Source organism: Vicugna pacos, chromosome 26 (genome assembly GCF_048564905.1).
Source record: "Vicugna pacos chromosome 26, VicPac4, whole genome shotgun sequence".
In the NCBI taxonomy this organism is placed as follows: Eukaryota; Metazoa; Chordata; class Mammalia; order Artiodactyla; family Camelidae; genus Vicugna; species Vicugna pacos.
This window is the reverse complement of record NC_133012.1, coordinates 29,505,156-29,521,281: the sequence shown is the minus strand read 5'-3', so window position 1 is coordinate 29,521,281 and position 16,126 is coordinate 29,505,156. Positions and strand designations below refer to the sequence as shown.

General features: G+C 41.0%; 1 protein-coding gene across 7 annotated transcripts; it reads left to right on the top strand.

Annotated features, from left to right (window-relative positions):
• The first annotated feature begins 320 nt into the window (after nucleotides 1-320).
• Nucleotides 321-15,636, top strand: ZNF596 (zinc finger protein 596). 7 transcript variants are annotated; one of them, XM_072950596.1, is made up of 6 exons: nucleotides 321-406; nucleotides 6,722-6,804; nucleotides 8,948-9,074; nucleotides 10,381-10,487; nucleotides 10,958-11,981; nucleotides 15,391-15,636. In XM_072950596.1, exons 2-6 carry the CDS (start codon nucleotides 6,793-6,795, stop codon nucleotides 15,432-15,434), a joined length of 1,314 nt encoding a protein of 437 aa, XP_072806697.1. In that variant the 5' UTR covers nucleotides 321-406; nucleotides 6,722-6,792; the 3' UTR covers nucleotides 15,435-15,636. The 7 variants fall into 7 exon arrangements, with proteins under 7 accessions (XP_072806697.1, XP_006198119.3, XP_015104176.2 ...); XM_006198057.4 differs by lacking the exon at nucleotides 15,391-15,636 and having other exon boundaries at nucleotides 10,399-10,487; nucleotides 10,961-12,808; XM_015248690.3 differs by lacking the exon at nucleotides 15,391-15,636 and having other exon boundaries at nucleotides 10,399-10,487; nucleotides 10,958-12,808.
• Nucleotides 15,637-16,126: the final 490 nt, after the last annotated feature.

The following is a 16,126-nucleotide window of genomic DNA, read 5'->3' as shown; positions in this document are numbered from 1 at the left end:
CCAGACGCCGGCTGAGGGCGTATTTGCCGGCTGGCAGTGTTCTGCTTTCTGAACGGAGGTATCTTTGGTTTCTTGCTGCAATTTCGTGCGCGGAGGGGACACTACTGGAGCCGTCCCAAACGTTCACCTGAAGCCCGGAGCGCCCGGGGCGTGCAGCCGACTCCCGGGACACCCCACGGAACAGAAGCCGAGACATGAGGTGTGTCGGGCTGAAGGACCCGCAGAGCCGGAGCGGCCAGGGTGGGGCGGTGGGGCGGGGCAGGCTCCTGTCACGCCTACGCCACGCCCACGCCACGCCCCCTATTCTCTCGCCCCGCGCCCGGCGAGCGGCTCCCTAAGGCCCCGCCCCCAGGGCGGAATTTCCTGCCCACCCGGAAGCGGATTTCGGGAGCGAGGGTCCCCTCGGGTGAGTGAGCTCTGGGTCTCTGCGGTTCAGGCCCGCGCTCCAAGGCCCCTCCCCGTCCGGTCCTCCACGCCCAGGGTCTGGGGATGCGGAGGTGATGGACCCCGCCCTCGCCCGCTCCTGCCCTTGTCGCTCTGAGACTCGGGATGCCGCGGGTTAAAGTCGCCCCGAGGCCGTCCCCGGCCGCCTTTCCGCCTTCGGTCTCTTCACCGTCTTCCGCCCCCGCCCGCGCGGTGTCAGGGCCCCACTCGCAATGTGGACTCTCGCCCCTCACTGCCCGCTTCGCCCTTCCTGGCCCTGGCATGGCGCAGACCCCAGTCTTCTCCTGCGGCCGGGCCCTGCCGCACGCGCCCCTCCACGGTCACCGCCTCAGAAGGGCCCTGGAGCCCCGGGCTGGGGGAGGGGCCCCGGGTCCTTGTGTCCCGCCGCGCTGGCGATACCGGCCACGGTGTTTGCCTTCCTGACGTCTCACGGGAAAGTGTGCTCTTCCGGGGCAGAGAGCTTCTTTGTTCCACCCCCGTGGACGTCGCGCTGTGGCAAGGGGTGGGACAGGACGAGACCGAAGGAGTAAGGGAGAGTGAGGACTTGGAAAGTAAAATCGAGGGGGGAGGGAGGGGACGGATTGGACTTGGAAAGACAAAATACAGGTGAAAAAGGAAGTGACCTGGGCAAGAAGCAGTAGGATACGTGAAAACAGACAAAAGAGATCAACAGGGAGGTGGCCAAGGACAGAATAATTGAGGGGGCTTTCAACAACAGTAGCAGTTGGGGACAGTAGAAGGATAGATTCCAAATTCACTAGGGTTTTTTTCACTTTCCAAATTACTTTTCTTTTTAAACTTACCGTATCAAATTAAGATCATGAGGCCTCAGCGCTTTCCTTGTCTTTATTGTATACTAAAAGAATTCTGTAGTGCTTAGTAAACAAGTTTTACACTTTTCACTGTGCAGTTGGTAAGGATAATGATTTTTGTCTTAACGGTCAAAACCAAGTTTAAACAGGTAGTGTAGTATTCAACAGCATCTTTTCTTCAGTATATGATTTTTTACATTTACTGCTCTGTAAGCTACAGTTTCCACCTAAGTATATCGTCTCTTCAAATTCCCTTTGTTTTGCAAATATTGAAGGATAGGCTGGATGGTTCTGGAGCTTTGTTCTAACCAATCTTATCTGTTCGTGATGAATACATTACTCAGAGCTATTTCCATAGCTGAACTTTTTTTTTCCAGTGTCGATAATTAGGTGTTTTTAAAATTATTTATGGAAGTATATATTATGGAAAAGATAAATTAAATGCTTTTAGTCAATATGATTAAAACCATGAAAGAGAACTTGCCCTTGCTCAGGAAAAGGAAATAATTGTCTGGAATCTTTAGGGGCAGTGGTGAGAATGGCAAGCCTTGCCACTATCCAGTCCAGACCACCCCATGCCTGTGAGGTCAGTAATTGTTGCTCCCTCCTGTTCACATGTCCGAAACACATTCACACAGTCAAAAGGCAGCTGGTAGGGAAAGACTAATATTTTTTTAACTGAACACAAAAGAAAAAAAATTACTTTCTCCAATGATGAGATGGCACTTGGCTCTGGGAAGAGAGCTTGGAGGACAAAGGGCAATGTAATTGGATGTTAAGGAATGGAAGAGAGCCTGAGAAGCCTAGGAATAGGAGAAAAGGAGCAGTCTACCCATCCTCACCTGGTGATCCTGTGCTCAGCAGGTATTGGAAGACACTGTGGGGATTGTGACTTGAAAGGAAGGTCTCACCAACTCACATTCCCATAGCTGCCATGTAAAGTGTGGGCTCTACAGGATAGAAGGATATATGAAGTGACAGGCAGACAAGCTTAGCTGTTGGTCTCCATGTAGGAGTTTATTGTGCCTGCTCCTTGATTGTTCAGCATACAGCAGAGGACCATTTTTTCCAAATGTTGAATTTCTCCCTATGTGTGTGGTTGTGGCATGGCAGGAGATAAGACCTGAATGGCATATTCTCAACTCTCAGGAGTGACTTCTTAGATGAGAAAGGCACTCGGAGGAGGAAGAAGATGAGGAGTCAGGAATGAATACTTATTTGGAAAAAGTCATATTTCCTATCCTCTCCTTCCTGAAATGCTGTTTTTAGGACATACTAAAATCTGACTCAGATATCCTGCCTAACACGTTTCGTCACTCATCCACGGCCTCTCTCATCTACAGACCAGTTGCATCTTACTGTCAGCCAGTGACGTGCAGTGTGTGAAGTGGCTCCATCTGGGGGCTCATCGAGAGAAATGCTGCATGCCAGACATTGATTAGAGACAAGGACTGGGCACCATGTTGTCAATAAGATTTGCCAGTAGCGATTGCATAGGGAGCAGATCTGGATGTACTATAGACCAAGATTAAAGAAACTGCACACATTAGTACTCAATGTCAGGAATAAATAGAAAATAATGGAAAAGTATATCCATATGGGTAAATTTGTTCTACCAGGTTGTGTAATGCATTTGAAGCTTAACAAAGTGGATCAGTTTATTTGACCTCAAAATATTAATGATTTGCAGTAGAAGGGTGAGATTAGAAACATAACCCTGAGAAATTAAGGTTGCATTTCATCCACATCATGGAGTATATTTTTTCCTGTAACTGTTAAAAAATAGAATCAACCCAAATGTCTAACAGTAAGAGGTTTTTAAACATTGTTCATAGCACATTCATCCTAGGGAGACCTTGGTGTTCATGAATTTGTAAAGAATTGACTTCTCTGCACGTATCTCAGCGTTCTTCCATTTAGAGTAAGTTGGTATTTTATTACTGGGCCAAGAGATGATACATTTCATGTTGTAATAGATTCTGGCACAGTCTCCTCTTCACACATACACAAAACTGCAAAGAGATCCTCATCCATCACCAATTCCTGAGGTTTCCCCCATAGTTAAACCAGGACTTCATTATAACTGTGTATATTTGTAGATTTGAATAAAATTACAGCTCTTTGTTTTTATTTCCAATTTACTAATTACTTAAGAGACTGAATAAATTTTTTTATTTATAGACATGGATTTTTCTACTTGACTTTTGATGTGCATTTAGATTTTTTTATTTTTTAGTTTAATTCTACACATGTACACTTTGGTCTGATAATATTCATGCAGTGAAACCAAAATTCTTTCATGACCTCCTTCCACACCCCTTTTGGAAGCTATCATGCATTTCATATTATAAAATACTATGTTCCATTTCGTCCTAATATATTGTTTACTATTGTTTGTTTCAACTACTTAATTTGAATTATTTTAAAGTTTTAAGTAATATAGGTTGAGGTGTAATGTGACCTGTCTTCTTTTTTTTTTTTTCCTTTTCACAATTATTTTGGCTATATCCTCATCCCAAATCAAAATAGAGAGAAAATTGACTTTTAAAACAATTCTCAGTTTTTATGTGAAATGTTCCATATGACTTTTAGATTCGAGTTGCACCAAATTTTTGCAGCTACTGAGACTTTTTTGCTACCATGTCCTCTAGTCTAAGAATTTGATTTGGCAGACTTTGTTTGTGTCATATTTATGTCCTCACAAAGTTTTAAAATTTCTTTACATGGGTTTGTAAATTTACTTCAAATCAGAGTCATAATATTTTGCTGTTGTATGTACAGACTGGCTTTTGTGTGTTTACTTAGTTTTTAAATTATTGTTTCTAAACAGGAAATAGTGATTTCGGTATATTAAGATTGGATTTGTCCACTTGAAAAGAAATTAGGTATGATAGTTAAAATGGATTGTCTTATTTTTTTGATTTTGAAATCATATCTTCTGAGAATCACTACATGAGCTGCTTTACTCCATTTTTTTAAAGGGGGAGGTAATTAGGTTTATATATTTATTTTTTAATGGAGGTACCAGGGATTGAACGCAGGACCTTGTGCCTGCTAAGCACACAGTCTACCATTGAGCTATATATACCCTCCCCTCCAACACCATTTTTTAATTTCCTCTCCTTTCCTCTATTTTTCTTGGTCCTGACTCAAGCATCGTGTGCACTGATTCCTAGGATACTTCCTACCTCTATTTCCTTCTGATAATTTTTGAATAAATTTAGACAGGCCTCAGACAGGCCATCTTTATACTGTGCACAACCAAATATGAAGTTTAGTTGGCCTTTCTCAGAGATCTCACTGTTTTATGGCTTTTGGTTGTCCATGATTTTATACTTGTTTTGTACTTCTAAACCTATTTCCATCTCTGTAGAAGTCCCTCGGTCCTTGCCAAACTAAATTTTTAAAGTGTCATAAACAATGAGTGCATTTCATGGGAGCTTCCCCACCTCAACAAATGAAATACTCTAGTATATGTACACAGAGTGTTCTTGTCATTATTTATTTAAATAATCTCTTCTTAGCTAGACTTTTAACTCCATAGGGACAAATGATCTGTCTGTTTTACTCATCAGTATGAATTCACTCCCTGCTACAATCTTGGTTCTGAGTTGACATGAAACATGGATTCATTTATGGCAAAAGGAGATCATCACTTGCCTCAGATATGTTGCAGTACATAGGCTGAAAAGACAGGACATCTCAGTTACATGAAAATCAAATAATTGATATAGTTTACTTACAAAAGTAAAACTAAATCATTTTTACTGTCATAACAGTATAATTTTTAAAAAAGAAAATTAAACAGTATTTCTTTGGGATCAAATGCCTATGCTAAAATGAAAATATATTGCTTGATTTTCCTTCAGAAATAATAATGTCCTTCTATAAAGAAATGACTTAAGATTTTTAACTGTTTAATCTCCTTTTTAACATCAGTTTTTAAAATAACCTATTCAGAGACAGAAAGCAGAATGTTGGTTGCCAGGGGCGGGGGGAGGAAGGAATGGGGGTAGTTGTTTAATGGGTGTAGAGTTTCAGTTTTATCAGATGAGGAGAGTTTCAGAGGTGGGCGGCAGTGATGATTGTACAACTTTATGAATGTATTTACCACTGAACTATACGCTTAAACATGGCTAAGATGGTAAATGCTATGTGTATTTTACCACAGTAAAAAAATGGAAACATATTCTGTGTATAATAAAATGAATCCTGAAACAGATCATTTATTCTGGAAATCCTTAACATTTTGAGGGTTGTATGGCTTTACAGTTTTTAGGACATCAGCTAGACCTGACTTGAAGAGACCTACACTGGATGAGCTTTTTCTTGCTTGGTAGTAAAAAATGCATATTCTAGAGCCTTGAAAGATATTTCCCTTGGTTTTAGATATTTATTCAGCACATATATTTACATTTATATAGAGTTACACTTAGGTCCACAACCTGAGAATATGTCAGTAGATTACAAATCTTAAAAATAAAGAGCAGGAAGGATTCTCTTGCTGTAGATTTTCAGTACTGCCCAGAACAACCAAAATCCATAAAACAGTGAAATCTCTGAGAAAAGCCATCAAGTTTGCTTTTAAGACTTTTAGAAGAATTGCAGAATTAAAGGATATTATTTGTTGTCCTTAATTTCATCTACAGGATTAACCTAAAGAGAAGGAAGGAATCTCCTTAAAGAGGCATTTCTTGATTGATTTGAAAGCAAGTTTATTTAGAGAGATACACACTCCATAGGCAGAATGTGGGCCATCTCAGAAAGGTGAGAGGGAGAGAGGCCGAGAGGTGTGGGGGTGTTTAGGTAAAAGTAGATACTCCATAGACAGAGTGTGGGCCGTCTCAGAAGGCAAGAGAGAGAGCGACCTTAAAATATATTCTTAATTCTCTTGGTTCATAACAAAGTCCGTGCAGAAGAAATCTAAAAGAGTGTTTCAGGAGCGTTATTGTTGGAAACCCTTCTTGGAGAAGACAAAATAATTCAGGATGAGTGTATCCAGAGGTACAGGGTCAGAGAAAAGAAAGGACAATTGAGGCAGTAGAGGGCCAGGATGGAACGGGGGAAATCAGTAGTGTACAGACTGAAAGTAATTAAGCCTGAGAAGTTCCACAGTGGTTGCTAGAGGCAGGGACACGTGTGGCATGAGTCAGGGATCCCTGTATTTTGGAATTGCGAGGGAATTGGACGCTTCTGAATACCGTGGGTTAATTAGCAAACAAAGCTCATTTGTTTTTTCACAGTCAGATCTCTAAATTGAAGGTATTTGTATCCTCTTTACCACCAACAATAGTCTTAGCCCTCTGGCTGCGGGGAGAGCTACCCATTCTCACTTTTAGAGCACACCGTATGTTTCTTTTGGTTGTCCTGGGGGCTAGTTCCAGGTGAGGGATTGGGGCTTCATGGCAAATGAGTATGAAGACTGTGAACAGCTAGAGTCTCATGGCTTTTTCCTTCTTCCTCAGTTTGACCTTCTGTTGCTTGGACTGTGTGTGAGCGAAAAACCAGAAGACAGTTGCCAGCTGAACTAGTTACAATGGACTCACAGGTGAAAAGGGAATTACTCTTTCTACTGAAATTGCGTCTCTGTTACCAGCACATGGGCTTATTTCTACTGTAGGCAAATATGTTCTAAGTGCACTCAGGAGACTTTTCAAAGCTCTGAACTAAAGCTGTTCCCCCAGAACTCCGGAAAGCTCATGTTGGGTCAGGGACTCCTCAAGTGGCCGTCTCCTTCCCAGCATTAGACTCAGATGGTCTAGTCTCTGTCGATGCTGCATATTCATAGAAGGGGTGAGAGGGGGTTTCTTTTTCTCATCCAGCCCATGGCTTAGTTGGCAAAAAAGTTTTAGTTATTAACCATTTTATTAAGTGTAATGGGCTTATGATTGAGGTGAATATAGATGATAACCATAAGTAAGGAGCAAAACATCACAGCCCAATGGAGCAGATGTTTCCACGGGTGAGACCAGTCAGTCTGGTGTTACAGATGCTGCAGGGAGTGCTGATTAGTGTTGAGGGAAGACGAATGATGGTTATGCCAGAGAAGGCAATGAGGAGTCATTCCATTGTTTTTTAAATTTTCAACCTCTTAAAGTTTTAATAGAATGTATTTGTGCTTTTTGAAAACTTCTAAAAAAGAAAACTAAAATCCTCATTACTACATATGTCCTGAATCATACATTTTCCCCCTTTGTGTAATTTTCTCTTTATTAAAATTTCACAACTGGAAACAATATTTAGGGAGTAGTGTTTTCTTAATTTGGGCTGTGATTCAGGAGAAGGAATATAGGAGGCAGAGTAAAAGTTTAAGCCCTGAGGAATTTTTTGATTAACTGAAGAGGCCAGAATTATCACGTGGCTTCAGGTGTGCTTGAATAGAGAGACAGGATGAGGAAACAAAAGGCAATTTTCTTTATACCCAAATAAGTGATATTTGGAAGTCCACGAATAAGGGGAGGCTTCAGACTGTAGGAACGGTCAGAATCAGAGTGTCCTCAGTATGGAAGTCTCAGAGCCTCTGGCTTGAGCTGCTGAACTACTTATCCTTTGTAACGAACACCTCAGTTTTGTACAGATGAACGACTATACCTGCTGACCTCAAGATCTGTGTGAATTCTAGTCAGTTATGCAGAATCTGGACGTTGCTTCAATATTCTCTGCCATTTAGTGAATAAAAAACCTACAAGTTATATTTAGGAAATATTTGTTAGATAGTTAGCACTTTACATAGCTCAGTAGATCTTTCAGAACTCATAACAGATTATTACACAGTTTCATTGATGAAGAAACTGAGGTCAAAAGGGCTTAGTCATGCTAACCATAGTCATGCTTTTAAAGTGGCAGATCATGGATACCTCATCCCTTGTGATGAGTCTTTAGATTTACTTGAAGTTGGTTGAGAAGACTTTTATGATAAGTTTTCAAGTGAAAATTTAATAATCATGATATGGAAGTCATGTTTACAGATTTATTGGGAAATCTCCAGGTTATATTACACCATACCTCATATGTTATCTCTCTTTTTTTTTTAATTGAAGTATAGTCAGTTTACTTGTTGTGTCAATTTCTGGTGTACAGCACAATTCCTCAGCCATACATGAATATACATATATTCATTTTCACATTCTTTTTCACCATGAGCTTCTACAAGACATTGAATATATTTCGCTGTGCTGTACAGTATAAACTTGTTTATCTGTTTTATGTATACCAGTCAGTATCTGCAAATCTTGAACTCGCAGTCTAACCCTTCCCACCCTCCTCCCCACTGGCAACCACAAATCTGTATTCTATGTCTGTGAGTCTGTCCCTCTTCTATATATAAGTTCATTTGTCTTTTTTTTTTTAATTCCACATATGAGTGATATTATATGTATTTTTCCTTCTCTTTCTGGCTAACTTCACTTAAAATGACATTCACCAGGGCCATCGATGTTGGCCATCCTGCAAATGGCATTATTTTATCATTTTTTATGGCTTTATAATGAAGTTCTATGTATTTAGAGTATGTCTCTGTAGGTATATCTGAAAGTAAAATGTCCATGTCAACACTAAGAGTGATGTGATTGGACCCAGAATAATGTTTGAGATTTCTGTACTCTCAACCCCCACTTCCTTAGTGCTTGTCACTTGTAACATCCTCCTCAGCAGAGATGGTCCTGTCTGAAACAACGTCCATAATGTTTTAGGAATCAGTGACCTTCGAGGATGTAGCTGTGGACTTCACCCAGGAAGAGTGGGCCCTACTGGACACATCCCAGAGAAAACTATTCAGAGATGTGATGCTAGAGAACATCAGTCATCTGGTCTCAGTTGGTGAGTCCCTTACTGTTTCTTTTGTATGTATTCATTCATTTATCAAATGTGTAGAAAAGTTTTCCTATTTCTCACTCCAAACTCTGTCTCGATTTTTTCATGCTCTCACAACTACCTTATAGCAATTTTTCCTTACTTCTTACTTATAATTAGTTTATCAATCCCACTACAATGTAATCTTCCTGACACAATTTCATGTCTTTCTTGCTACTCAATCTCTAACCCTCAAACAATAGTGAGAACTCACTATTTTTGTGTGGGTAAGTAAATGGATTGATTTTTTTTAAATTATTTTATGGCAAGGACTGTGGTTTGATCAGATTACAGTGTTAAGAATAATAGATGTATTGTTTTTCACATAGAACCTAGATGTTTCTGGTGGATGTTGTATTCATTGAATTCTTTTTGGATATAATATTAAAACACTGTGAAAACTTACATTTTGACAATAAATGAAAATATTGGAGATTCCGCAGTCTGTCTTTGGGGCATGGGCATCAGCAATGATAGGTCATTAATGTCTTTGGGAACAAGTTCAAGAGCTGTCATTTTGCAAGTCAAAGATCATACATGTTATTTCAACATACTCTTTCTGTACTGAACTTTGGAGGTTATTCTTCCCCCATTAGTCTGTCCTGTACTGATGATCATGCACTGTTAGAAGCACAGAACTCAAAATCCACATATCTTTCTCCTATAATCAGGCAATCAATTCTACAAATCAGATGTGATTTCCCATTTGGAGCAAGGAGAGCAACTTTCAAGAGAAAGGTTAGATTTTCTGCAAGGCCAGAGTCCAGATGAGCTACAGGAAGCTGTGCTTCAATAGGAGGAGGTGCCTGGTCAGTGACTGAATAGGCCCTAAGAAATAGCAAGTGGAGATACCTAAGTTTAGTGATGTTTTTTAAATTTAGACAATGTCATAGGGGGGAAATTTTTTCAGATGATGTCATACCTTGGCAGGTAAAAAATTTCTATTCACATATCTTTCTGCCGTTGTCTTTGGCTTTAGGCAAGGTGAAATTTATGTACTCACTGTAGTTAAGCATTCACAAAAATTCCCTTTTCATGTTCCTATTCTATGAATAGGACCTTCTCTTTTCCTCCCCAACCTTTCATCTTTATTTTATTTTTCTCATATTTTAGTCCTGAGAATGACAGTTGTTACAGCCTACTATAATATGTTTCTTCTCCTTAGAGTATTTCATAATTTAACATTCTTTCCCATCTATGTGTCAATATTTGAAACATTTGAAAGTGGGCATTGGGTCTTTTCAACATTTTAGTCCTCCTAATACCACTATAGCAATTTATTTTTTTCCAGTCATTTCAGATAGAGAAGATGATCTGAAAAAACAAATGATATCCATGCAGCATATCAACAAGAAGGACGCACCTTTAATTAGGACAGTGGTGAGCTTCATGGGTGTGAATGTGTTCTTCCAAATGATGACCTGGGAACTGAACAAGTTAGGAATTTGGCATAATTACCTGATTGTAGGTAAAGTTGGGATCATGGGCTCCCACAGGAGAAAATTTTAGTTAGTTTGATTTTGGGGAAGAAACATTAAGCTGTAGTCAAAACCATAACCTGAGTTCTTATAAACAGACAATTAAGTAATCGTGGCTTATATTCCTAATCATTGAAACATAATAATGTCTTTAAAATTAAACATATATATCTGCATTTGGGATACTACGAAAGACACAATCTCTATGCTTGCAAGAGAATAAAACCCCATGTTTATGTACATAATACAGGAATAGTTTTAACTAGAGTCTGTCACTGAATGTTTACTCTTGAATTTATATGTAGAGAAGTGAATGAAGAAATGAGTAAATGTGGGCAAACCTTTAACAGTCTCTCATTTCCTTTCAAAAAGCAGAGCTCTCACACTCAAGAGGATCCTCTGGAACACAATGATTTCAGAGAAACATTTACTGAAATCTTAACATTGACTCAATATGAGATACCTCAAATGGGAAAGAAACCCTGTGTCAGCCAAGATTTTGGAAAACCCGTCAATTACTTGTCATCCTTTAATCTACATAAGCAAATTCATGCTAGAAGTACATCATATGAATATCATCAACGTAGGAATGCCTTTAATCAAAGTTCTGCCCTTAGACAACACAATAATGCCACAACTGGAGAGAAAACATTTGAATGTCATGTATGTAGGAAAGCCTTCAGTAAAAGTTCTAACCTTAGACGACATGAGATGATTCACACTGGAGTGAAACCACATGGATGTCATCTTTGTGGGAAATCCTTTACTCATTGTTCTGATCTTAGAAAACATGAAAGAATTCACACTGGAGAGAAATTATATGGATGTCATCTGTGTGGGAAAGCCTTCAGTAAAAGTTATAACCTTAGGCGACATGAGATGATTCACACCAGAGAGAAACCAAATGAATGTCATCTGTGTGGGAAAGCCTTCACTTACTGTTCTGACCTTAGAAAACATGAGAGAACACACTTTGGAGAGAAACCATATGAATGTCGTCTATGTGGGAAGACATTCAGTAAAACTTCTTACCTTAGACAACATGAGAGAACTCACAATGGAGAGAAACCATATGAATGTCATCTATGTGGGAAGGCCTTCACTCATTGTTCTCACCTTAGAAAACATGAGAGAACTCACACTGGAGAGAAACCATATGAATGTCATCTATGTGGAAAAGCCTTCACTGAATCTTCTGTCCTTAGACGACATGAGAGAACTCACACTGGAGAAAAACCATATGAATGTCATCTATGTTGGAAGGCCTTCACTGATTCTTCTGTCCTTAAGCGACATGAGAGAACTCACACTGGAGAGAAACCATATGAATGTCACTTATGTGGGAAAACCTTCAATCACTCTTCTGTCCTTAGACGACATGAAAGAACTCACACTGGTGAGAAACCATATGAATGCAATATATGTGGTAAAGCTTTCAATAGAAGTTATAACTTTAGATTGCATAAGAGAATTCACACTGGAGAGAAACCATATAAATGTTATCTCTGTGGGAAAGCCTTCAGTAAATATTTTAACCTTAGACAACATGAAAGAACTCATGCTATAAAGATAATAAATGAAGAGTCACCACCCATGGCTTCAAACTATAAACACTCTTGAGGACTCACAATAAGAAATACTATGTTTTGGGTTTTTTTGTTTTTTGTATATATATATTTATTGAAGTATAGTCAGTTTAAAATGTGTCAATTTCTGGTGTACAGCATAATGCTTCAGTCATACATGAACATACATATATTCATTTTCATATTATTTTTCACCATAAGTTACTGCAAAATATTGAATATAGTCCCCTGTATTATAAAGTATGAACTTGTTATTTATCTATTTTATATATATATTGATTAGTATCTGTAAATCTCAAACTCCCAATTTATCCCTCCCCACCCCCTGCCCCCTGGTAACCATAGGTTTGTTTTCTAGGTCTGTGAGTCTGTTTCTGTTTTGTAAATAAGTTTGTATTTTTTTTTATCCCACCTGTAAGTGATATCATATGGTATTTTTCTTTTTCTGGCTTACTTCACTTAGAATGATGATCTCCAGGTCCATCCATGTTGCTGCAAATAGCATTATTATATTCTTTTTTATGGCTGAGTAGTATTCCATAGTATAAATGTACCACAACTTCTTTATCCAGTCATCTGTCGATGGACATTCAGGTTGTTTCCATGTTTTGGCTATTGTAAATAGTGCTGCTGTGAACATTGGGGTGCATGTGTCTTTTTGAATTAAGGTTCCCTCTGGATATGTACCTAGGAGTCATGCCCTTTCTTCTTGTCCTCTTCAGGTCAGGTGATGCTGAGGTTTTCATCTAAACAGAGAAGCTAAATTTCTGTATTCTGGTTTTACTTCCTTTGTGTGTGTTAGATACTTTGCTTCAAAAGATAAGAATCATTTCTGTTGACATTTCTATCCATTTGTTTCCATTTGCTTTTCTAAATTAGTTGGATTTGCTTTAATTTCATTTTCTCCCATACATTACTGGAAGAATGATTAATGCAGCCCATTAACCATTTCACCATTTTATTGCTCGTAACCAAACCAGAATTAACTTTCCAAAATTATACAGCACGTTACCATAATGATTTACTAAAACCCAGATGTATTTAAAATAGTGCCTTTCTATTGTTTCTGCTTTTTTCAATTCAGTCAAAAAAGCAGTAAGTTTCTGCTGACAAAATTGCTTGGAAAACCCAGTTGTTTATTAGGTAATTTTGAATTTATCTTCAATTTATTAGGCATTCACTGTAACCCTGGCGACTGGGCGGGCATCTGTGGCAGGTTGTCTTCATTTTTGCAACTAGTGATCCTAACCAGGAACTCAGGAGATACTCACGACTGGACTATCTGACGCTTAGAAACACTCTCATCAAATGTGTTGAAATGAGGGCTCATTGAGAAACAGGACACACCCGCCTTTGCAGTTTTCAGCTGACACAGACCCAGTGGGGCTCTCGTTGGTTCGTAAGAGTTGTTAAGCACGTGTCTTCCCAGCTCCTCATTCAGGGACGTCACATCAGCAGCTGGAAATTGTCGGTGGTGGGAGTATTTACACTACAGAAACTGGCAAACACTACAGTCAGGGCTTCTCTCCCTCCTCCGAGAGCTGGTTTACCAGCATGCACTGGACATCCCCTAGCTGGCAACACCGCCAGGATGGCTCAGAACTCGTGGTGCTTCATGGCCTGTGCCCTCACGTGACACACCTTTGGTGGTCCTTAGAGCCCTCCTCCCCGCGGGGCTGAGGAGGGTGCTAACACTACACCACGTGGCTGGTTTTCTCCCCTGGCTTCCCCAAGCCAGCGTCCAGCATCTAGTCAGTGGCCTGGCCTCCTTACCCACCTGCTGTCCAGACAGCCAGCAATGCTCAGCCTCTCCCTCTCCTCCCAGCTGCCCACTCAGCCTCCCAGGGCCCCTCTGCTCTGCTCACATCCGCCTGTCGAAGGGTTCCCTGGAAAGGCTTTGCTCATCTCACCCAGAGGTTGCAGCATTGTGCCCAGTCCCAGGAGGACACAGTCAGTCGTCCCTTCTACTAGGCAGAGGGACAGAGTCCTGATGGACAAGAGACCAGGGTGACCAAAGGTGCCTGGAAGCTGGAGATGGTCAGAGGGCCGGCCCAGCGGATGCCCAGGGATGCTGTTGTTAAAAGGCTGCAGCTACGTTAGCGACCAAGCCCGGCTCATGCTGCCGCAGAGTCAGGTGGACGTAGGGAGAGGGGTCTGGGAACTCCAGGCTCAGGCAACAGCAGACACAGAAACCCGTCTCGTGCGAGAGAAAGAAAACGACGTTTGCAGTGGGAGGCGAGGCTCCTGTCCCAGTCCTGCTGTCCAGGCACCGCTGCCTGAGTCCTGAAGGTTTGGCCATATCTGCAATGAGGGATTGGGCTCCCTCTAGGAGTTCGCTCTGGGTTCTAACCGTCTGCCTCTAGTGGGTCCCACACAAAGCAACGTAGAAGCAGAAGAGCAGCAAGGACATAATCACACGTGATGAGCCACCTTCAGTATCACCTCTGAAGCGACCTGGAGGGCTGACCTGCTCCCATTGTTCAGGCTGTGGTTGTGTTGTTGAGGTCAAACGATTTCGGCTGGATGGTGGCCAGTCTCTCTCTCCCTTTCCGTGGGGAGCTAGACTCCCCAGGCCCCATAAATTGTCAGACCCTAGTCCCTGCCTGCAGAGAGCTTATGGTCTTCATGCAAAAGTGAGATTTTTTTTTTTTAAAAAAAGGTTGAGGGCAGTGCTGGGCTGGGATTTAAATAACTGAAATTCATTACAAGATACTGTGGTCATGTAGAGAATGGTAAAGATTACATGCACTCAGAGGGCTGGGGGCGAGGGACACTTAAAACAGGCCCCTCGGGGGCAATTTCCAGGAATGGTGGACGAGTGACTGTCAGACGAACCAATTCTCACCTAGATCCACGTCTGCCTATTTGTAGGGTCCCGGCAAGGTTGCCAACCTTTCTGGAAGCCTCGGGGCCTTGTCTTCAAGACGTGGTAATGGTAGGATTGACATCTAGGGTTATTCTGAACATAGCTGAAGCAGAGTGCTCAGCACGGAGCCTGGTGTGTAATGAGCACAAAGTCAGTGTCGGGCACTAACATCATTCCTGCTACTAGCAAGGCTTTGTTCTGTAAAGACGTGGGAGCTGACCTGAGTCTTAAGGAGTAGGGTCCTGTGGACAGGCCAATTTGGAACAGTGTGGAGATGCTCCCTTGAATTTGTGTGTAGAGTTTCGAGTCACAAGAACTGGGAGGTAATGGAGATTTACTATTTATTTTTCTAGATTGGAGTATCTGCTGTCTGGGGTTTCCCATTAGAGGAAGGTGAGCATGGCTCTAAGAGATGTTACAGAAAAGTCTGCCCTGTTAGATTCCATACTAAGTTATGAAACTATGCTTTTCACCTTTGACCTGCCAAAGTAATTTCTCTACACCTGTGACCCCCTATAAAAGTTACTAGCAATTTGTGCAACTGATGTGGCCCTTCCTTGGGTTCTTTTGAATTAAATAAAAATTTGATTGCTCTTTGACAGTTCTTACATGCATTTCCTGCCACAGTCACAGAGCACAACTCCCAGCAGCAGCGGAAGGTTTCTATGTTGTTCTGTAGTTCCTACAACTCTTAATGGGATTCTGGCTGCAGGGTAAGCACTCAACATATTTGCTAATTGTTTGATTTTTTTATTCAATATGGTGTATAAAATTTGACCAAGGATGTCAGAAAATGTTCCTCCCATAGAAAAAATATGTCTTGGTTTATGGTTTATTGAGGTTTAACATACTTATGGTAACACTGTCAGTCATATTTAAGACACCTGTAATCTCGTCCCAAATGACACCAGACTTTTCCATCACCGCAGAAGATGGCCTCTGTCCCTCCTCCAGCCCTGCAAACCCACCACTGAAGGGGTTCTGTCATCACGTGTTAGCTCCACCTGTTCTGGGACTCCCGTGAACAGAGTCATGACACGTGAACCTCTGTGCCTGCGTCCCTCACTAAGATAATAGTCTTGATAATAA